The sequence below is a fragment of the Rhinopithecus roxellana genome, chromosome 10 (assembly GCF_007565055.1).
Source record: "Rhinopithecus roxellana isolate Shanxi Qingling chromosome 10, ASM756505v1, whole genome shotgun sequence".
Lineage (NCBI taxonomy): Eukaryota > Metazoa > Chordata > Mammalia > Primates > Cercopithecidae > Rhinopithecus > Rhinopithecus roxellana.
Genome location: NC_044558.1, coordinates 120,302,589 through 120,326,561, shown reverse-complemented (window position 1 = coordinate 120,326,561; position 23,973 = coordinate 120,302,589). Strand labels below are relative to the sequence as shown.

The window sequence follows — 23,973 nt, the reverse complement described above, 5'->3', positions numbered from 1 at the left end:
GAGGCAAGGAAAGATTCTTCCCTGCAGATTTTATGGGAAGCAAGGCCTGTCAACACACCCTGATTTCAGACTAATAACCTCCAAAACTGTGAAAGAACAAACTTCGGTTATTTAAAGCTGCATGGTTTCTGGTATTTTATTATGGCAACCTAGGAAACGAATACACTGTCCAAAGCAGAATCCCTTTTAGAACATCTTTCAGACAGGACTCTCTTCATTCTCTGCTTCAGTGCTTTCAGTGCTAGAGAACCTGGTGAACTTTTAAAAAAGTGACCCAATTGTATTTATAGATTAAAGTATGTTAAACATTTTCCGTCTCCTATTAAAATGAAGTCATCTACGCATAGCCTCCCTGTTGATAACTTTGGATGTTCCTCCATGTGAAAACTTCCCAAATGTTTGCTCACAAATATAATTTATCTAGTAAGGCTTCTGTTTTTTAAGATACACATATCTAGTTTCTGTGTGATATTTATTCGGCAAAAATAAGCTAAAGAAACATCATGTATACATATGAACACATATTTTGAAGCAATTTAGCTATTTATTTAATGGATGCTTGAAATTTACTTGAATTATAAGTTTAGAAAAGTAAATTCATCAAAGATCAAGAAATATTTCAATGAAGGTTTATGAAAGGTGATTATTTTTAAAATATACATGCATTATCTAGTCTACCTACAGAAATGCTTTTTCTAGGATTTAATGTCATCTCTTTGGCTTTTATAGGAAAAAGATGTAAGAGATATTCATTTAAAGAACATTTCTGCATCAGTAGTGAGTGGGAATGATAATAGTGCCTAGCTCATAGGATGACTGTAAGGATGAAACGAGACAATGCATGGAAAGTGTTAGTTCAGGCTGAGCATGGTACACTTTGGGAGGCAGGAGGATCACTTGAGGCTAGGAGTTCAAAACCAGCCTGGGTAACATAGTGAGACTCTGTCTCTAAAAAATAAAGTTAAATAAATTAGCCTGACGTAGTGGCATGCACCTGTAGTCCCAGCTACGAAAGAGGCTGAGACAGGAGACTTGTTTGAGCCTAGGAGTTTGAGGCTTCAGGGAGCTGGAGCCTGGGCAACACTTTACCCTGGGCAACAGCGTGAGACCCTGACTCTTAACCAAAAAAAAAAAAAAAAAACAAAAAACAAAAACAAAAAAAACTATAAAAATGAAAAGAAACTTGTACTGTTGATAAATGCTAATGAAAAAGAGGTCTCATTTTTTCTGAAACCAATAAAAAGGCACAGTTTCTTCAGCGAGAAATACAGTTTTTACCAAGGACCCAGAGATTGTAGTATTTTGTTTCTTATTTATCAAACAATAACTGAGAATTTTAGAGCAGGCTAAAAACAAATGAAAATTTGAAGCGGGGAAAAAAAATCACAGGAAAAGGAATTGTGATGGTAGAAATTCATCAAAAAAAAGTATTAGTATGGTACTTTGATCTAGTAAGTGGTCAGTACATGTTGTTATTGTGTTGCTATGTACCATGTTAGCAAAACCTTTTTACATATGGGGATCATTTGATATATTCTAATAAAACTAAATGAAAATTACTTTACCAATGATTAACATGCTCTTTTTGTGCTAATGAAAACTATAGCCTAGTATACAGTTTCCCATTTTGTTTTGACTGCTGGGAAGCTCAGATCATAATATAATACTCAGTTTCAGTCATTAATTTATTAAGAATGTTTGACATAGCAGTATTTGCCTTCTTAAAGTATTCTTTGTAAAGTATTGGCCTATTTTAGATTATTAAATGGCAAGTACTGCAGTGTTAAAGATTTGTTTTTATAGATTTAAAATAGGTAATGACACCTAGACTGTTGTATGATGAAGCATTCTTATGTTTCTTTGTAGACAAGTAGTGGCAATATTCCATTAGAAGTTTAAGACACTGCTGGGTGCAGTGGCTCATGGGTGTGATCCCAGATCTTTGGGAGGCTGAGGTGTGTGGATCTCCTGAGGTCAGGAGTTGGAGACCAGGCTGGCCAACATGGTAAAACTCTGTCTCCATTAAAAATACAAATATTAGCTGGGTGTGGTGGCGCATGCCTGTCCTCCCAGCTACTCGGGAGGGTGAGGCATGAGAATTGCTTGAACCTGGAGGCAGAGTTTGCAGTGAGCCAAGATCGTGCCACTACACCCCAGCCTAGGCGACAGAGTGAGACTCTTTCTTTCTCAAAAAAAAAAAAAAAAAAAAAAAAGGGTAGTCTAAGACAGAATATTTTTTCCTAAAATGGGATGGGAGAAATCCTCTAATTCAGTCAGTGTCTTTGGTTTATGTGTGCTTTGGAGATATAGGGGATAGAAGAGGGAGGGATGGGGAGAGACAGAGGAAGAGAGAATTTATTATGTGGGTATTTGTTTTTAATAAGATTCCTAGGAGTTAAGAAAAAGTTAGAGATCCTTTGTCAGAGACCTCAGATCAGAAGACCCCTAAACTGTTGTATGCTGTTAGATTGCACAGGCCAATGGTGAGGTGCACACCATTACAGAATTTAAAGCACTGTTGTTTCCAAGAGGCATCTGTGATGTAATTGAACATATAATATTAGGAGCTGCATGGATATTGTGCAGCTGCATCACTCTACAGGGTAGTGAGCACAGGTTATCTTTGTTCTTTGTAATGCACCTTGTCTGGTTTTTTGGCTGCTGTTCTCTTTATTGCTGGTTTTAAGCAATTTGATTGACATACTTTGCAGTTTTCTTTATATCTGTAGTGCTTGGGGTTTATTGAATTCCATAGGTCTATGAGTTTACAGTTTTTATCAAACTGAAAATTTTTGGAGATTACTTCTAAAAATATTTTCTGTCTCCTCTTTCACCTCGTTTGGAGACTCTTAATTACATTTTAACATTAGACCACTTAAAGTTCTCCCATAGCTTGCTGATGTTGTTTATTTATTTATTTTTAGTATTTTTTATCTCTGTGCTTCATTTTGGTTGGTTTCTGTTGCCATGTTTTCAGATTCATTGATTTTCATTGATTTTTTTCTTCTGCAATATCTAACCCACCATTAATTCCATGCAGTGTAATTTTCATCTCTGAAAGTTCAATTTTGGTCCTTTTTTTTTGTTGTTGTTGTTTTTGTTTTTTCTTGAGACAGCGTCTCTCTGTGTCGCCCAGGCTGGAGTGTAGTGGTGTGATCTCCGCTTACTGCAAGCTCCGCCTCCCGGGTTCACGCCATTCTCCTGCCTCAGCCTCCCAAGTAGCTGGGACTACACGTGCCTGCCACCACGACTGGTTAATTTTTTTAAGTTTTATTTTTATTAGAGATGGGGTTTCACTGTGTTAGCCAGGATGGTCTCAATCTCCTGAGCTCGTGATCTGCCACCATGGCCTCCCAAAGTGCTGGGATTACAGGCGTGAGCCACCTTGTCCGGCCTTGGTTTTTTTATATCTTCCTTATCTCTATCTAACATGTTCAGTCTTTTCTCTAGTTCTTTGAACATACGGAATTCAGTTACAATAACTGTACAATAAAGTTTCAGTGATATCTATATCATTTCTGGGCCTGTTTTAAGTTTATCCCCCCTGCTCCCACCACACACACACACACACACACACACACACACACTCTCTCTCTCTCTGTCTCTTTCTCTCTCTTTGTCTCTTATGCTTCTCTGCATGCCTGGTAAATTTTTATTGGATGTTAGATATTGTGAACTTTCTTTTTAAAATGCTGGATTTGTTTTGTTGTTGTTTTTGTTTTGTTTTTGAGACAGAGTTTCACTCTTGTTCCCCAGGCTGGAGTGCAATGGAGTGATTTCAGCTCCCTGCAATCTCCACCTCCCAATATTTTTATATTCTGATACATGTTCTTGAACTTTATTTTGGGACACCGCTGAATTATTTGGAAACAGTTTTATCTTTCTGGGTCTTGCTTTTAAGTTTTTAAGTGGGAGCCAGAGTAGTATTTAGTGTAGTGCTAGTTATTTCCCACCACTGACGCAAGATTCTTCTGAGTACTATAACAATTTCTTTATGAAATGAAGGATTTTAATCTGATTTGGGGGAACAGAAACTATTCTTAGGTCTCCATGAGCTCTGTGTATTCATCTTTCTACTCCTTTCCGGTGTTTTTTTGCCTAGCCTTAGGTAGTTTCCTTGCACACATGTGCTAATCAGTACTCTACTGAATGAGTCAAAACTTTTTGTAGGTCTTCATAGTTATCTTTCTGTGCCCTCTTTTCTCTGCTACCCTGTCTTAGGACTCTAACTACCCCAGTGTCCCTAGATGCTCAGTTTCATCTCCTCAACTCAGGGAGTCCATCATAACTGCATGGGTATCCTTTCCTGTGCCAGGTCCTGAAAACTCTCAAAGCTCATCTTCTATGTTTTGTGCCTCTCAGGGATCGGCCTTTTGCTTTCTTATGTCTATTGTCTTGCAAACTGTTTAATTTTTGTCTGTTCTTTTGTTTGTTTCAGGCAAGAGGGTGAATCTGGGCTCTTACTCTATCTTGGCTGAAAGGCTTTTTACTTTCAGTTAACTTTCAGTTTTGGAAATCTCAAACACGTAATGCATTCCCAGGTACCCATCATCTAGCATTAATAATAATTCTCTCTGAGCCAGGCTTGTTTTATCTACTACTTTGTTCCACCCACTCCCACTTTTTTCCTCAATGTCTCTGGATTATTTTGAATCAAATCATATTATTTCAACAAATAATTGAGTATATATCTCTATAACAAACCAGTGCAGTCTCTCTTTAAAGCATAACCACAATACCTTTACCATATTTAAAATACTTATTCATTAATACCTTTTAATATCCCATCTTTGTTCAGGTTTTCTTAGTTTTCCCATGGTTTTGCTTGCTTAGTTTTGAAGTTAGATCATTTGATACAGGAGCCATGTAAGCTTTACCTATTAATCTCTTCCTTTTAATTGCTACCTCATCTTAGTTTGGACTCTTGATGTTGTCACCCAGACTTGATACTTGATACCGTAAACCAGATTATGACATGAGCTTTCTATCTGGTTTCTTTGGCTCCATTTACTGCCTCTTCTTCCCACAGCTACAGCTACTCTCCCACTAAAGCTTTTGATTCATCTTGCTTCTTTGTAAAATATGGATATGGTAGTGTCACTCTTAAGCTTAAAAACCTTCAATAAATAAGGTACAGAAAAATATATGTACAATATCCTTTTTGTATAGAAATCAAAAGTGATATGTATGCTTGTGTATCTGTAGATTGTTTTAGGAAGGGTACATAGGAAGTTATTAACAATGATTGCTTCAATAGAAGAAAATTGGGTTACTGCAGTGAGAAGACCTTTTAAGCTTTTGTTTGAATTATTTATGTAATTATATATATTCATTTTAAATAAAATAAATTTTTTAAGTAAATACTATTGAATACCGAATAAATAATAAGAGTCTAAACCTGGTATTCAGGAACCTTTCACTCTTTGGCTGCAACCTCTTTTCCTTTTGTTTCCAGCCAGGGTACAGCCCTCCAAGGTGGCATTTGGAAATGTTACAGTGTTTAGAGATTTCTACCAGTGTGAATATAGGGACCCACAATTTTAAATTTTCTGTAGTACTTAATGTGGTCACATTCAAAATGGCTTTAACTCACCTTTGAGAATCACTTTTCTCCCATAGTCTCTGACACCCAGGCAAATTAAAATGTTACCTGGCTTGAGTTTGGGTTCTGTAAGCTTTCTATATAAGGGTTCTGTATAAGCTTTAGTTTTCCCATTCCTTTGATGCATCATGCCTTCTATCCTAAATGTGTTTTCTCTTTTTTATCTGTCTGGTAAGGCTGTATTGCCTACTTTTATAGTTATTTGTGTGTATGAGTTATTTTTAACACCAGAGTTTGGAGTTTTTATGGGGATATATGTACTTCATGTGAGTTTTTGTGATCTTTATAAAGTTATTTAGATACCTTGTATGCCTCAGTGTAGCTATACTGTGGGATTGTTGTAGGAATTAAATCAATGAATGCATATAAGGTGCTTTGAACAGGATAGTATGTAGGTTACAGTGCATTGTACAATGCTTTATATATAGTATGCTCTCCATTCAATAGAATGTAATATTTTGAACATAGTATTTGGACTGTTCATAAAAAAAGAAACTGAACATTATCATTTTTGTAGAAATTAATATAAATACAAACTTTAGACTTTTTTTTTTTTTTTACAGCTGATATTTGTTCCTCATTCATTCATGAAATAGTAGTTGAGTGGTTCCTATGTGCCAGACATTCGTGGGAGGTATTGGGAATACAATATGGTGAATAAAGACTGTGTCTTCCCATATGAGGCTTACATAAATATTTAATTGCTTATTAAAATATGGGTTCTATAAAAGTGTGACAAGGAGAAACCTAAATTAGGTACAGTGTGAGAGTACAAATGAGCCTTTTCTAATTGAAAATAAGTCTGGAAGGTTCTCTTTGGTATAACAAATTGTTACACCTTTATTTTGCCTGCTTTGGAAAATAACTAGATTATTAGCCATTGTATACAACATGAGAGTCTTAGTTGCCAACATAGTTATTCCTAACAATAGCAATAATAATCAGTAACTGTCTTTACTTCATGTTAATGGAATTTTTGACATCTCCAAGAGCCTGAAATTGAGATTCTTAAAGTATTATTTCAAATAATGATTCTATTTGTATAGTGATGACTATAAAAATAACTATATTGTGAAAACTTTCATGAATTCCATTTTCATAATTAGGAGAGAGGCTTTGAAATATGGAGAATTCTTGATTTGAATGTGATTTTATATTGTTTGCATTTCTCTACATATTAGATATTAACTCCACAAAAATTGGAATTGCTAAGAGCCCAAATACAGCAAGAATTAGAAACTCCAATGAGAGAACGTTTTCGGAATCTAGATGAAGTAAGTAACTTACGTTGTTTACTGTGCATTTATCCTCATGGGATAAAAGTCTCGATGAAAAGCATCATTCCCCTACTCCAAAACCCTGCAGTAGTTCCCCCTTTTACTCAGTCATTACAGTGGCCTCTAAGGCTTCACAGGATTGGACTCCCATTACCTCTCTTATCTCCTTTCCTTTTTCCACATTGGCCTACTGATGTTTCTTTGGCACTCCAGAATTGGTGCATTTCTTTATTTTTATTTTTAGTTGTAATTAAAAAAATTTTTTTGAGACAGAGTCTGGCTCTGTTGTCCAGCCTGGAGTGCAGTGGCGTGATCTCGACTCACTTCAACCTCCGCCTCTCAGGTTTGAGCGATTCTCTTGCTTCAGCCTCCCAAATAGCTGGGATTACAGCCACGTGCCACCGTGCCTGGCTAATTTTTGTATTTTTGGTAGAAACGGAGTTTCACCATATTGGCCAGGCTAGTTTCGAACTCCTGATCTCAAGTGATCCACCAGCCTTGGCCTCTCAAAGTGTTGGGATTACAGGCGTGAGCCACCATGCCCAGCCGAATTGGCACATCTCTTCTGCCTTGAATACTCTCCCTCCAGATATGTCGTGGCTAACTTCATCTCTTGTAAGTCTTTGCTAAAATGTCACTTTCTCAGTGGGGCCTACTTTGACTGCTCCCATCTACCTATTTAATATTGTAACCTGCCTTTCCCATTCCTGCTTAGACCTTTAGACCTCCTTACCTTGCTCTGTTTTTCATTTTTTTTTTTCTGGTATACATACCTTCTACTGTGCTATATAATTTACTTATTTATTGTGTTTATTTTCTGTTTTACCACCTCTAGAATGGAAGTTGCATGAGAGGAGGAACCTTTACCTGTTTTGTTCATTGTTATATTCCAAGTTCCTAGAACAGATTTTGGTATACAGTAGGTGCTCAATTAATATTTGTTGAACAAGAGAATGAGTTTCATGCCACTTCATAAAAGTAAAAATCTGTTACAGTTTTACTTCAGGTTGAGACGGGTCTCCTTTGGTTAAGTGTTGGTGTAGTATGATTAAATGCTTAATAAAGGGGACAGGATAAGACTGCAGGTAATAAGTATATTAGATACTAGCTAGACATTTTATATATGTTACCTTATTTAACAAATATAGCTGGCCTTATACATACAAATGATTATTGTCTCCTTCAAAATGGGCCCCTTTGGAGAGCTGTAGTCTAGTGATGTGGTCATTACCCAAAATCGTCTTTTATAATGGCTTACTGGCTTGATAATATGATCTTTCTAATACACACCTAGTGGCAAGCCATTATGGTTGGGGAGTAGATTTAATTTTTGTAAATAAACAAAGTTTGACCCAAGATAAGTGATCAAATTCAATACAAGCTTTTTTTTTTTTTTTTTTTTTTTTTTTTTTTTTTTTTAGATCAAAGAAAAGTGTATCTGTAGTAAAATCATGAAATCCATTTTCTTGGTTTATAAACTGGCTTAGAAATCTTTGAAGTAAAGATTTTTGGTGAGCTGGGTGTTTTAGGAGACATGCTTTCCTTGTTATCGAATTTCCTGTTAGCGTCTCCTGTATCTTTCTGCTCTGTTGCCTGAGTTTCTCGTTGGGTATTCAGAACGCCAGCAGCTTTCATAGAGTAGTGTTAGGAAGCAGGATGAGAGCACTCCAGGGAATTGCATGTGTTCCTGGTCAATCAGTAGAGATGATGCTGCATGTATTCTTCAGGTTGGTGTGTTGAGTTGAACTATCACTGTCATATTTAATTAGATGTTAAGATGCTGTACTAAATATTACAATAACCTTTTATCTTTTTTGAATTTGTTTTACTTATACTAAATTATACATTTAAAAAATCTATGTTTTGAAAGATGTGCTGCATTCTTACATGTTGTTTAAGTCCAGAGATTAACACTTTCCTCATACTATACACTTTTATTATAATGAGAGCCAGTGAAGAAATAAGATTAATTGAATGGTAATTTACTATTTGGGTATCTTTTCAGGAATGTACTAATTCTATATGTAGGATACTTGTTATGAGGACTTTTCCAAATTCATTTGTATTTCTGTTAAATTTATTTTTTACTTTTAGAGTGGCTGTCATTATAATGTAATTTAAAATTATATTTGTAAAAGTGATTATTGGAGTGAGTACACATTTTGTTTATAAATCTATGATAAATTGCATTCTCCCTTTAATTTAGGAGGTGGAAAAGTATAGAGCTGTATATAATAAGCTTCGCTATGAACATACATTTCTCAAGTCAGAATTTGAACACCAGAAGGAAGAGTATGCACGTATTTTAGACGAAGGAAGAATAAAATATGAATCAGAAGTAAGTGATTGATTATATGAGCTTCTTCATTATTGTTCTAGTCAACACAATTTTATAATTATATATTTTTAAAAATTTCAAATTAGAGTTGATTGCATAATTTCATTAATTAATGGTGGAGTATTCATCATGATTTTCATCAGCTCCGTATCAACAGTTTTCTTGTGAAAGTTCTGTTTTGACTGTAGATTTTTAAAATTCTATTTATCTTTTATTTTGTCTGAGCCAATGGAGATAAACAACTTTGGGGAATTTCATTATACAAAGTCTTTTGTCTCATATAGCCACAGAGATGGACTTCTCTCTGCAAATATAGTTAGTGTGATCCCTTACTTAGCATTGTTCTTTCTGCTTCGTGGAACCAAACCACATATAGGAAAGCTCTAGCTGTCAACCTGTGCACTTTGATATAAACAAGGGGTTTATACCTTAAAGTGTACCCATCAACTTCAAGAAGTAGACTTTGTTTTTTCTGCCATTTGCAACTGGAGCGTTCTCTCTGTGCTGCCTACAGCATATATTCCTACTTCATCTCCATTGCTTTTGGCAGCCTTTCTACTCATTTTGTGGTTTGTCTCCTAGTTTTGCCCAAAATGGGGTTACTGTTTTTCATTCCTTATGTTGCTTTTGGAATATTTTTCAAATGGAAAGAGAGAAATACTAGTTTTATCCTGCCATATTCATAAAAAATAGGTTGGTATCTATAGTTTTGTGAAATATTCTCTTTGCAAACGTATCTATGTTTTAAATTTATTGCATTGTCTTTATTTGGAATTAAGAGTTAAAATATACTTACCTTCCTTTACCACTTATTAAATATTTACAGTGTGCTGGGCATTTAATAAAAACTAAAACTGTTCTACTTGGATCAGACTGTTTTATTCTTATTAGTGAGCAAACTGCTATGAGTGTTTCATCTGTAAGAAACTATATGAACCTTGGATTATTTGTGTCTATTGACAGTGTAGTACCAGAACACTATAAATATTTATAATAGTTTTTTGCATTAAAAAAAACTCTTTATAACTTTAAGGCTTTAAGTGCTTTATTCGTATATTATCTCACTTCTATTACAATAGTCAATGAGATGAGGCAGGACTGTCTTATTTGATTGATTGATCAAGAGAAGGTCTTACTCTGTGGCCCAGGCTGGAATGCAGTGGCACAATAATAGCTCACTATAACTTAAGCTCAAGTGATCTTCCTGCCTCAGGTCCCCAAGTAGCTAGGACCAGAGACATGTACTACCTCATCTGGCTAATAAAACAAACAAACAAACAAAAAATATAAAAACTCTTGTAGAGATAGGGCCTTGCTGTGTTGCCCAGGCTGATCTCGGGCTACTGGCCTCAAGCAATCCTGCCTCAGCCTCTCAAAGTGCTGGAATTAGACGCATAGGCTATTGTGCCCAGCCCTTATTTTCTTCATTTTAAATGAAACTGAGGCACAGGATAAGTGAATTTATTGGGGGAACTCACCCCCAATATTTCAATGTAGGTTCTTTCTATTTTCCTTAAGTGTCAGCCGGCTGAGAAATAAAGAGAAAGAGTACAAAGAGAGGAATTTTACAGCTGGGCCTCTGGGGGTGACATCACATATCAGTAGGACTGTAATGCCCACCTGAGCCTCAAAGCCAGCAAATTTTATTAAGGATTTCAAAAGGGTAGGGGGTGTAAGAACAGGGAGTAGGTCACAAAGATCACATGCTTCAAAGGGCAAAAAGGAGAACAAAGATCACAAGGCAATGGGCAAAAGCAGAATTACTGATAAGGGTCTATGTTCAGTGGTGCATGCATTGTCTTGATAAACATCTTAAACAGCAGAAAACAGGGTTCGAGAGCAGAGAATTGGTCTGACCCCAAATTTGCCAGGGTGGGGTTTTCCAATCCTAGTAAGCATGAGGGTACTGCAGGAGACCAGGGCGTATTTTGTCCTTATCTCAACCGCATAAGACAGACACTCCCAGATTGGCTGTTTATAGACCTCCCGCCAGGAATGCATTCCTTCCCCAGGGTATTAATTATTGATATTCCTTGCTAGGAAAAGAATTTAGTGATATCTTCCCTACTTGCACGTCTGTTTATAGGCTTTCTGCAAGCAGAAAAATATGGCTCTATTTTGCCTGACCCTGCAGGCAGTCAGACCTTATGGTTGTCTTCCCTTGTTCCCTGAAAATCGCCGTTATTCTGTTCTTTTTCAAGGTGCACTGATTTCATATTTTTCAAACACACGTTTTACAATCAATTTGTACAGTTAACACAATTATAGTGGTCCTGAGGTGACGTACATCCTCAGCTTACGAAGATAACAGGATTAAGAGATTAAAGTGAGACAGGCATAAGAAATTATAAAAGTATTAATTTGGGAACCGATAAATGTCCATATTAAAATTTTAATAATTTATGTTCCTCTGCCATAGCTCCAGCTGGTTCCTCCATTCGGGGTCCCCGACTTCCTGCAGCATGAATTGTTCAAAGTCTCAGAGAAAGTCAGCAGCCAGGTTATAGTAGAACTCAGATATACCAGCTCCCAGCCCACAACATGTTTTATTTGTTATTGTTTTCATTTAATGTCATTATATTGGCATATGCCATAACATTTACAAAATGCCCATTCTCTCCAGCTTCAGCTGAAGAGGGAGTGGGGAGGCCATACATAGACTAAGTCCATGTTCAATGTTGCAGTCCTACACTTTGCACAAAGAAGAATTTGTAGTCTCCCACACAGACCCTCAAACCCACAAACCAGTCCACCACTCACATTCCATATGCCCTAAACCTGGGTCTCGACAATGTATAGTCAACACAAATCCTAGACCTTACCCACTGGAAGGTGACTGGCAGTTTGAAGTTGTCACTCTGATTATGGGCCATTCTGCAACTGCAAATTTTGTTAAGTAGCCAGTTGATCTACACTACATGTGGTATAAAGAGTTTTGAATCCAAGGAATTACATGTAAAAATTATCTTGTGGAAAATATGAATGATGAAGATTGCTAGCCTAAAATGAAGATTTAGTATATTGAAGAGAAAACACTAAGGTTTCATATAGTGGTGCTTTATTTTATACTTTCCTTTTAAAATCTAATGATGGTATTTATCTGATAAGGATTATTTGTATTCTCTAGTTTCTTAGTTTTGTTATTTTTCAAATAGTGAAACCTGCATTTGAAATCTGATGACTAATCTATTTTTCACTTATGAAGGACTGATATTCATTAAAATTTTTAAGGAGTTGGTATAATCATTAATTTATCATTATTATTAGTTTTGAGATGGAGTCTTGCTGTGTTATCCAGGCTGGGGTGCAGTGATGCAGTCTCGGCTTACTACAGCCTCTGCCTCCTAGGTTCAAGTGATTCTCCTGCCTCAGTTTCCCAAGTAACTGGAATTACAGGCAGGTGCCACCAGGCCTGGCTAATTTTTATATTTTTAGTAGAGATGGGGTTTCACCATGTTGGCCAGGCTGGTCTCGAACTCCTGACCTTAAGTGATCTTCCCACCTCAACCTCTCAAAGTTCAGGGATTACAGGCATGAGCCACCACACCTGGCCATCATTAATTTTCATATGTGATGTTTTATGATAGTCTTAAGAATCTGAAGATAAACTGCTAGCTAAGAAGGTGGAAAAGTAAGACTGACGTTTCTTTCATTTTACTTCCCAATTGATTATGTAGGAGCAGTATTACTGAGTGGATAACTGTGGATTTACTTTTGTTCAGTCACCTTCATACTTGATTTTCTATATACAAAAACAGTAAAAACCTGGTGAGATGACTGTGGATCATGAAACAGCAAATGCAGTTTCAAATATACTTTATAGAAACAACAAATTTAGTTTGAAAACTTCAAAGTAGAGCTGACTCTTGTCATCTTCCATTTTTACAATTTAGTGTAAAAGGAATTCATGGAATAAAAATATTTGGATTTTCTTGTGTTAATTAGGACTTATACAATACTTGCACATTTTTACTTATACAGATGAAAGTAATGGTATTCTTTAGTGTGTTGGTTCTCAGGGGAATACTTTAGGAAGATTTAGGAATACACATGTCCCTGATGATATTATAAACTAAAAAGAATATATGAAATAATATATGAAAGAACATATCTCATCTTACGAATAAATACAGTGTCGGCCAGGTGTGGTGTCTCACATTTGTAATTCCAGCACTTTGGGAGCCCGAGGTGGTAGGATCACTTGAGGCCAGGAGTTCAAGACCAGCCTAGGCAACATAGCAAGACCCTGTGTCTACAAAAGAAATATATATATATTTTTTAATGAGCTGGGCGTGGTAGTGTGCAGCTGTAGACCTAGCCACTCAGGAGGCTGAGGTGAGAGGAATGTTTGATTTCAGGAGTTCCAGGCTGCAGTGAGCTATCATTGTGCCACGCACTGCAACCTGGGTGGCAGAGACCCCCATCTCAAAAAAAAAAGAAAGAAAAAATAATGTTGACCGGGTGCTGTGGCTCACATCTGTAATCCAGGCACTTTGAGAGGCTGAGGTGGGCGGATCACGGGGTCAGGAGATCGAGACCATCCTGGCTAACACAGTGAAACCCTGGCTCTACTAAAAATCCAAAAATTAGCCTGGTGTCGTGGCACACGCCTGTAGTTCCAGCTACTCAGGAGGCTGAGGCAGGAGAATCGCTTGAACCCACGAGGAGGAGGTTGCAGTGAGCCAAGATTGTGCCATTGCACTCCAGCCTGAGTGACAGAATGAGACTCTGTCTCAAAACAACAACAACAAAAATAAGTCATGCTTTTTCATATGACTGTAAGAACGTATTAAGTCTGGGACTTCATACAGGTGAAATGCTGAAGTTACATATGTAGTCATTATTCAAAAGTGGGACTGTTTTGTTTTTATTATATTAGGACTCATATTTTCTGGAAATAGTAATGACAATACAGAGTTGTAGGCACAGGTGATTATAATGGTAGACTGAGTGAAATAATCAATGGTAATTCAGTGGAGACAAAATATTAAGATCTCAGGAGAGAGGGACGAGGAGCACTACATCCTGTGAAAAACCATCAAAGCGACAGTACATAATGACAGGCCACTGAGTTTCTTCCATCATGCTTCGCAAATTGGCTGTGCTGTTCCTTGGCGTTATGGGTCAGGTGCGGAGCCAAAGTTCCTATGGCAAAAAGGAGACCTCCCTTGATTTCCTGGAAATGCTGGCGTTCTTTTTTTTTTTTCTTTTTTCTTTTTTCTTTTCTTGAGATGGAGTCTCGCTCTGTCCTCCAGTCTGGAGTGCAGCGGTGCAATCTCGGCTCACTGCAAGCTCTGCCTTCCAGGTTGACACCATTCTCCTGCCTCAGCCTCCCGAGTAGCTGGGACTACAAGCACCCACCACGCCCGGCTAATTTTTTTGTATTTTTAGTAGTGACGGGGTTTCACCATGTTAGCCAGGATGGTCTCGATCTCCTGACCTCATGATCTGCCCACCCTGGCCTCCCAGAGTGTTGGGATTACAGCTGTGAGCCACCGTGCCCGGCCGAAATATGAACTTTAAGTATGTAAGTAATTTAAGTGATATTTTATTCGTGTAAGGAATGACAAAATGTTTTTGCATAAAACATGCCATCATTAATTTAGGAAAAATAAATTATAGTACATAAAAGGAAAAAGAGGAAACTCAGTATAGTAGTGATTATTATTTTCTTTTTTTTTAATTTGTTACTTTTTCATATGTCTGGTTTTTTTTTTAATTATACTTTAAGTTCTGGGGTACATGTACATAATGTGCAGGTTTGATACATAGGTAAGGAAGTGATCCAGTTTCAGCTTTCTCCCTATGGCTAGACCATTTTCCCAGCACCATTTATTAAATAGGGAATCCTTTCCCCATTTCTTGTTTTTGTCAGGTTTGTCAAAGATCAGATGGTTGTACATGTGTGGTGTTATTTCTGAGGGCTCTGTTCTGTTCCATTGGTCTATATCTCTGTTTTGGTACCAGTACCAAAAGCTGTTTTGGTTGCTGTAGCCTTGTAGTATAGTTTGAAGTCAGGTGGCGTGATGCCTCCAGCTTTGTTCTTTTTGCTTAGGATTGTCTTGGCAATGTGAGCTCTGTTTTGGTTCCATATGAACTTTAAAGCAGTTTTTTCCAATTCTGTGAAAGAAGTCCTTGGTATCTTGATGGGATGGCATTGAATCTAAATTACTTTGGCCAGTATGGCCATTTTCACAATACTGATTCTTCCTATCCATGAGCATGGAATGCTTTTCCATTTGTTTGTGTCCTCTTTTATTTCATTGAGGAGTGGTTTGTAGTTGTCCTTGAAGAAGTCCTTCACATCCCTTGTAAGTTGGATTCTAAGGTATTTTATTCTCTTTGTAGACTTGTGAATGGGAGTTCACTCATGATTTGGCTCTCTGTTAATGGTGTATAGGAATGCTTCTGATTTTTGCACATTGATTTTGTATCCTGAGACTTTGCTGAAGTTGCTCATCAGCTTAACGAGATTTGGGGCTGAGATGATGGAGTTTTCTAAATATACAATCCTGTCATCTGCAAACAGGGATAATTTGACTTCCTCATTTCCTGATTGAATACCCTTTATTTCTTTATGTTGCCTGATTTCCCTGGTCAGAACTTTCAACACTATGTTGAGTAGGAGTGGTGAGAGAGGGCATCCTTGTCTTGTGCCAGTATCCAAAGGGATTGCTTCCAGTTTTTGCCCATTCAGTATGATATTGGCTGTGGGTTTGTCATAAATAGCTCTTACTGTTTTGAGATATGTCCTATCAATACCTAGTTTATTGAGAGTTTTTAGCATTGAAGAGCTGTTGAATTTTGTCAAAGGCCTTTTCTTCATCTTTCGAGATAATCGTGTGGTGTTTGTCTTTGGTTCTGTTTATATGATGGATTACGTTTATTGATTTGCATATGTTGAACCAGCCTTGCATCCCGGGGATGAAGCCGACTTGATCATGGTGGATAAGTTTTTTTTTTTTTTTATTTCTGGGAATCTTTTTTTTTTTTTATTTTTTTTTATTTTTTATTATACTTTAAGTTCTAGGGTACATGTGCATAACGTGCAGGTTTGTTACATATGTATACTTATGCCATGTTGGTGTGCTGCACCCATCAACTCGTCAGCACCCATCAATTCATCATTTATATCATGTATAACTCCCCAATGCAATCCCTCCCTCCTCCCCCCTCCCCCCTCCCCATGATAGGCCCCAGTGCGTGATGTTCCCCTTCCCGAGTCCAAGTGATCTCATTGTTCAGTTCCCACCTATGAGTGAGAACATGCGGTGTTTGGTTTTCTCTTCTTGTGATAGTTTGCTAAGAATGATGGTTTCCAGCTGCATCCATGTCCCTACAAAGGACGCAAACTCATCCTTTTTTATGGCTGCATAGTATTCCATGGTGTATATGTGCCACATTTTCTTAATCCAGTCTGTCACAGATGGACATTTGGGTTGATTCCAAGTCTTTGCTATTGTGAATAGTGCCGCAATAAACATACGTGTGCATGTGTCTTTGTAGTAGAATAATTTATAATCCTTTGGGTATATACCCAGTAGTGGGATGGCTGGGTCATATGGTACATCTAGTTCTAGATCCTTGAGGAATTGCCATACTGTTTTCCATAATGGTTGAACTAGTTTACAATCCCACCAACAGTGTAAAAGTGTTCCTATTTCTCCACATCCTCTCCAACACCTGTTGTTTCCTGACTTTTGAATGATTGCCATTCTAACTGGTGTGAGATGGTATCTCATTGTGGTTTTGATTTGCATTTCTCTGATGGCGAGTGATGATGAGCATTTTTTCATGTGTCTGTTGGCTGTATGAATATCTTCTTTTGAGAAATGTCTGTTCATATCCTTTCCCCACTTTTTGATGGGGTTGTTTGTTTTTTTCTCGTATATTTGTTAAGTTTTTTGATGTGCTGCTGGATTCGGTTTGCCAGTATTTTATTGAGGATTTTTGCATCGATGTTCATCAGGGATATTGGTCTAAAATTCTCTTTTTTGTTGTGTCTCTGCCAGGCTTTGGTATCAGGATGATGCTAGCCTCATAAAATGAGTTAGGGAGGATTCCCTCTTTTTCTATTGAATGGAATAGTTTCAGAAGGAATGGTACCAGTTCCTCTTTGTACCTCTGGTAGAATTCAGCTGTCAGTTCTGGTCCTGGACTTTTTTTGGTTGGTAGGCTATTAATTATTGCCTCAATTTCAGAGCTTGTTATTGGTCTATTCAGAGATTCAACTTCTTCCTGATTTAGTCTTGGGAGAGTGTATGTGTCCAGGAATTTATCCATTTCTTCTAGATTTTCTAGTTTATTTGCGTAAAGCTGTTTGTAGTATTCTCTGATGGTAGTTTGCGTTTCTGTGGGATCGGGGGTGATATCCCCTTTATCATTTTTTTGTTGTATCTATTTGATTCTTCTCTCGTTTCTTCTTTATTAGTCTTGCTAGCAGTTTATCAATTTTGTTGATCTTTTCAAAAAACCGGTTCCTGGATTCATTGATTTTTTTTGAAGGGTTTTTTGTGTCTCTATCTCTTTCAGTTCTGCTCTGATCTTAGTTATTTCTTGCTTTCGGCTAGCTTTTGAATGTGTTTGCTCTTGCTTCTCTAGTTCTTTTCATTGTGATGTTAGGGTGTCAATTTTAGATCTTTCCTGCTTTCTCTTGTGGGCATTTAGTGCTATAAATTTCCCTCTACACATTGCTTTAATGTGTCCCAGAGATTCTTGTACGTTGTATCTTTGTTCTCATTGATTTCAAAGAACATCTTTATTTCTGCCTTCATTTTGTTATGTACCCAGTAGTCATTCAGGAGCAGGTTGTTCCATTTCCATGTAGTTGAGCAGTTTTGAGTGAGTTTCTTAATCCTGAGTTCTAGTTTGCTTGCACTATGGTCTGAGAGACAATTTGTTGTGATTTCTGTTTGTTTTTTTTTTTTTTTGCATTTGCTGAGGAGTGCTTTACTTTCAATTATGTAATCAATTTTAGAGTAAGTGCAATGTGGTGCTGAGAAGAATGTATATTCTCTTGCTTTGGGGTGGAGAGTTCTATAGATGTCTACTAGGTCTGCTTGTTGCAGAGCTGAGTTCAGTTCCTGGATATCGTTGTTAACCTTCTGTCTCGTTGATCTGTCTAATGTTGACAGTGGGGTGTTAAAGTCTCCCATTATTATTATGTGGGAGTTTAGGTCTCTTTGTAGGTCTCTAAGGACTTGCTTTATGAATCTGGGTGCTCCTGTATTGGGTGCATATATATTTAGGATAGTTATCTCTTCTTTGTCTCTTTTGATCTTTGTTGTTTTGAAGTCTGTTTTATCAGGGACTAGGGTTGCAACCCCTGCTTTTTTTTGTTTTTTTTTTTTTGCTTTCCATTTGCTTGGTAGATCTTCCTCCATCCCTTTATTTTGAGCCTATGTGCATCTTTGCACGTGAGATGGGTCTCCTGAATACAGAACACTGATGGGTCTTGACCCTTTATCCAATTTGCCAGTCTGTGTCTTTTAATTGGTGCTTTTAGCCAATTTACATTTAAGGTTAATATTGTTATGTGTGAATTTGATCCCGTAATTATGATGTTCGCTGGTTGTTTTGCCAGTTAATTGATGCAGTTTCTTCATAGCATCGAGGATCTTTACAATTTGGCATGTTTTTGCAGTGGCTGGTTCCGGTTATTTCTTTCCATGTTTAGTGCTTCCTTCAGGAGCTCTTGTAACGCAGGCCTGGTGGTGACAGAAATCTCAGCATTTGCTTGTCTGTAAAGGATTTTATTTCTCCTTCACTTACGAAGCTTAGTTTGGCTAGATATGAAATTCTGGATTGAAAAATCTTTTCTGTAAGAATATTGAATATTGGCCCCCACTCTCTTCTGGCTTGTAGTGCTTCTGCTGAGAGATCTGCTGTTAATCTGATGAGCTTCCCTTTGTAGGTAACTTGACCTTTCTCTCTGGCTGTCATTAACACTTTTTCCTTCATTTCAACCTTGGTAAATCTGACATTTATGTGTCTTGGGGTTGCTCTTCTCAAGGAGTGTCTTTGTGGTGTTCTCTGTATTTCCTGAATTTGAATGTTGGCCTGCCTTGCTAAGTTGAGGAAGTTCTCCTGGATAATATCCTGAAGAGTGTTTTCCTGCTTGGTTCCATTCTCCCCATCACTTTCAGGTACACCAATCAGACATAGATTTGGTCTTTTCACATAGTCCCATATTTCTTGGAGGCTTTGTTTCTTTTTACTCTTTTTTTCTCTAACCTTGTCTTCTCGCTTCATTTCATTAATTTGATCTTCAATCACTGATACCCTTTCTTCCACTTGATAAAATCGGCTATTGAAGCTTGTGCGTGCGTCATGAATTTCTCGTGGCATGGTTTTCAGCTCCATCAGGTCATTTAAGGTCTTCTCTTCACTGTTTATTCTAGTTAGCCATTCATCTAATCTTTTTTCAGGTTTTTATTTTCCTTGCAATAGGTTCGAACATCCTCCTTTAACTCGGAGAAGTTTGTTATTACCAACCTTCTGAAGCCTCCTTCTGTCAACTCGTCAAAGTCATTCCCTGTCCAGCTTTGTTCTGTTGCTGGCAAGGAGCTGCGATCCTTTGGAGGAGAAGAGGCGCTCTGACTTTTAGAGTTTTCAGCTTTTCTGCTCTGGTTTCTCCTCGTGTTTGTGGTTTTATCTACCTTTGGTGTTTGATGTTGGTGACCTACAGATGGGGTTTTGGTGTAGATGACCTTTTTGATGATGTTACTACTATTCCTTTCTGTTTGTTAGTTTTCCTCCTAACAGTCAGGTCCCTCAGCCACAGGTCTGTTGGAGTTTGCTGGAGTTCCACCCCAGACCCTGTTTGCCTGGGTGTCACCAGTGGAGGTTGCAGAACAGCAAATATTGCAGAACAGCAAATATCGCTGCCTGATCCTTCCTCTGGAGGGCTTTGTCCCAGAGGAGCAGCCACCTATATGAGGTGTCTTTTGGCCACTACTGAGAGGTGTCTCCCAGTTAGGCTACTTGGGGGTCAGGGACCCATTTGAGGAGGCAGTCTGTCCGTTCTCAGAGCTCAAACGCCATGCTGGGAGAACTACTGCTTTCTTCAGAGCTGTCAGACAGGGACGTTTAAGTTTGCAGAAGTTATCTACTGCCTTTTGTTCAGCTATTCCCTGCCCACAGAGGTGGAGTCTAGAGCTAGTAGGCCTTGTTGAGTTGTGGTGGGCTCCACCTAGTTCGAGCTTCCTGGCCGTTTTGTTTACCTGCTCACGCCTCAGCAATGGGGGACGCCCCTCCCCAAGTCAGGGTGCCACCTCGCAGTTCAATCTCAGACTGCTGCACTAGCAGTGAGCAAGGCTCCGTGGGCATGGGACCCACCGAGCCAGGCATGGGAGAGAATCTCCTTGTCTCCCAGTTGCTAAGACCTTGGGAAAATGCAGTATTTGGGCAGACGTGTCCTGTTTTTTTTTTTTTTTTTTTTTTTTTTTTTTTTTTTTTTTGAGACGGAGTCTCGCTCTGTTGCCCAGGCTGGAGTGCAGTGGCCGGATCTCAGCTCACTGCAAGCTCCGCCTCCCGGGTTTACGCCATTCTCCTGCCTCAGCCTCTCGAGTCTACAGGCGCCCGCCACCTCGCCCGGCTAGTTTTTTGTATTATTTTAGTAGAGATGGGGTTTCACCGTGTTCGCCAGGATGGTCTCGATCTCCTGACCTTGTGATCCGCCCGTCTCGGCCTCCCAAAGTGCTGGGATTACAGGCTTGAGCCACCGCGCCCGGCCTGACGTGTTCTGTTTTTCCAGGTGATCTGTCACGGCTTCCCTTGGCTAGGAAAAGGAAATCCCCCAACCCCTTGCACTTCCTGGGTGAGGCACCCCTCCCTGCTTTAGCTTGCCCTCTGTGGCCTGCACTCACTGTCCAGCCAGTCCCAATGAGATGAACCAGGTACCTCAGTTGGAAATGCAGATATCACCTGTCTTCTGCGTCCATCATGCTGGGAACTGCAGACCAGAGCTGTTCCTATTCGGCCATCTTGGAACACCCCCTCCTATTGTTTTCTTAAGTAATATAAAAAGTTAATGTAATAATTTAAAAACTAAGATCTGGGAACTTGAAACTTCATGTGCAAAATATTTACCATAATGCCTGACACAATAGATACTCAATTAATGGTATTAGTATCATTCATACCTGACAGTTATTATCATGGTACCAACTAACATAATAAATATACAGATATTTTAAGTTGATTTCAGATTTGTAAATCAGACTTTACAGAAGTTGAAGAAGTGAAAGAAAGAAATAGGGGCAGGAGACACATTCACCTTTAATGTATTGAGTGAAACACTTTATATATAGTTTAAAGATTATTACATATTTATTTCATGGCATTTTAAGGGGGAGGGAGTGACGGGAAGGGAAGGGAAGGGAAGGGAAGGGGGAAGGGAAGGGGGAAGGGAAGTGGGGAAGGGAAGGGGAAGGGAAGGGGGAAGGGAAGGTGGAAGGGAAGGGAAGGAGGCAGGGAGGAGGGAAGGGAGGATGGAGGGAGGGAGGGCAAGGAGGGAGGGAGGGAGGGAGGGCGGGAGGGAGGGAGGGAGGAGGGAGGGAGGGGGGAGGGAGGGAGGGAGGTGGGGAGGGCTGTTGCAGGGATGGTCTCAATTCCGAATCTTTTCCTTCATTCCTTCTTTCCTGCATCCTTCCCTTCTCCTCCTTCCTTCTCATTTCCTTCTTTCCTTCTTTCCTTCCTTCCTTCCTTCCCTCCTTTCCTTCCTTCCCTCCTCCCTCCCTCCCTCCCTCCCTCTCCCTCCCTCTGTTTGCCCGTTCCTTCCTGTCTTACTCTGTTGCCCGGACTGGAGTGCACTGGCACAATCTTGGCTCACTGCAACCTCTGCCTCCTGAGTTTAAGCCATTCTCCTGCCTCAGCCTCCTTAATAGCTGGGAGTATAGGTGTGTATCACCACACCCAGCTAATTTTTGTATTTGTAGTAGAGATGGGGTTTTGTCATGTTGGCTAGGCTGGTCTTGAACTCCTGACCTCAAGTGATCCACCCACCTCAGACTCCCAAAGTGCTGGGATTATAGGCATGAGCCACTGCACCCAGCCACATTTTTTTTTTCAATTTAGTAAAATCACTATACTGTTATAAAGAAGCTTCTTACATGTTTGTTTTCCATTAATAATAACATGTAGAATTAAAAACCAAAATGCAATTGTATTCAAAATGTAATAAGTGAAATGTATTTTCATCAGAAGCACAAATTAAAGTCAGTGTAAAAAAAAGTTTCTGAATTATTTTCTTTTCTCTTTTTTTTTTACTACTTATAATACTTTATTCTACTTAACTTTTCTTTTTTAAAAAATAATTTCAAGATTTATTTTAGATTCAGCAGGTACATGTGTAGATTTGTTACATGGGTATATTGCGTGATGCTGAGGCAGAACTTTGGGGTAATAAAGATTCCGTCACCTAGATACTGGGCGTAGTACCTTATAGGAAGTTTTTGAGCTCTTTCTCCCTCATCCTCTCCCCTCTCTAGTAGTCCCCAGTTCTGTTGTTCCCATCTTTATGTCCATATGTAGTCAGTGTTTAGCTCACACTTATAAGTGAGAACATGTGGTATTGGTATTTGGTTTTCTGTTCCTTTGTTAATTTGCTTTGAATGATAGTCTCCAGCTGTATCTGTGCTGCTGCGAAGGTCACGATTTCATTCATTTTTATGGCTGCATAGTATTCCGTGGTGTATATGTACCACATTTTCTTTATCTAGTTCACCACTGATGGGAACCTAGGTTGATTCCATGTTTTTGCTATTGTGAATAGTAGTGCGATGAACATACGAGTGTATGTGTCTTTTTTATAGAATGATTTATTCTTCTTTCAGTATATACCCAGTAATGGGATTGCTGGAATGGTAGTTCTGTTTTTAGTTATTTGAGAGCATCCAGACTTCTTTCCACAGTGGCTGAACTGATTTACATTCCCATCAATAGTGTATAAGTGTTCCCTTTTTCTGCAGCCTTGCTAGCACCTGGTATTTTTTTTTTTTCCTTTTAGTAGTAGCCATTTTGACTGGTGTGAGATGGTATTTCATTGTGTTTTTTACTTTGCATTTATCTGATGATTAGTGATATTGAGCATTTTTTTTTCATGTTTGTTGGCTGCTTATATGTTTTCTTTTGAGAAATGTCTGTTTATGTACTTTGCCCACTTTTCTATGGGGTTGTTTTTTCCTTGTTGTTTTATGTAAATTCCTTATAGATTCTAGATATTAGAACTTCGTCAGATGCATAGTTTGCAGGTATTTTCTCTCATTCTGTGGGTTGTCTGTTTACTCCATTGATAGTTTCTTTTGCCAAACAAAAGCTCATTAGTTTAATTAGGTCCCAGTTATCAATTTTTGTCTTTGTTGCAGTTGCTTTAGAGCAGTGGTCCCCAAAGTACCTGGTGCCATTTGACACTGAGGACTGGTTTCGTGGAAGACAATTATTCCATGAACCAAGGCTGGGGGAGGAATGGTTTCAGGATAAAATTGTTTGACCTTAGATCATCAGGCATTAGGGCATTAAATTCTCATAAAGAGCATGCAACCTGGATCCCTTGGATGTGTAATTCACAATAGGGTTCACACCACTATGAGAATCTAATGCAGCCGCTGATCTGACAGGAGTTAGAGCTCAGGCCGTAATGGTCGCACCCCTGCTGCTCACCTCCTGCTGTGTGGCCCCATTCCTGACAGCCATGGAGTGGTAGTGGTCCATGGCCTGGGGTTTGGGGACCCTTGCTTTAGAGGGTCATAAATTTA

The 23,973-nt window shown here is 38.6% G+C and overlaps 1 protein-coding gene across 10 annotated transcripts in view; it reads left to right on the top strand.

The window, feature by feature from the left end:
• Window positions 1–23,973, top strand: part of CEP83 (centrosomal protein 83) — a 192,538-nt gene that overhangs the window by 48,447 nt on the left and 120,118 nt on the right. For all 10 annotated transcript variants that reach the window (XM_030939510.1, XM_030939512.1, XM_010383920.2 and 7 more), the window contains 2 exons: window positions 6,784–6,876; window positions 9,086–9,217. In XM_030939510.1, the coding sequence (XP_030795370.1) occupies window positions 6,784–6,876; window positions 9,086–9,217 (225 nt within the window). The remainder of the gene's footprint in view (window positions 1–6,783; window positions 6,877–9,085; window positions 9,218–23,973) is intronic.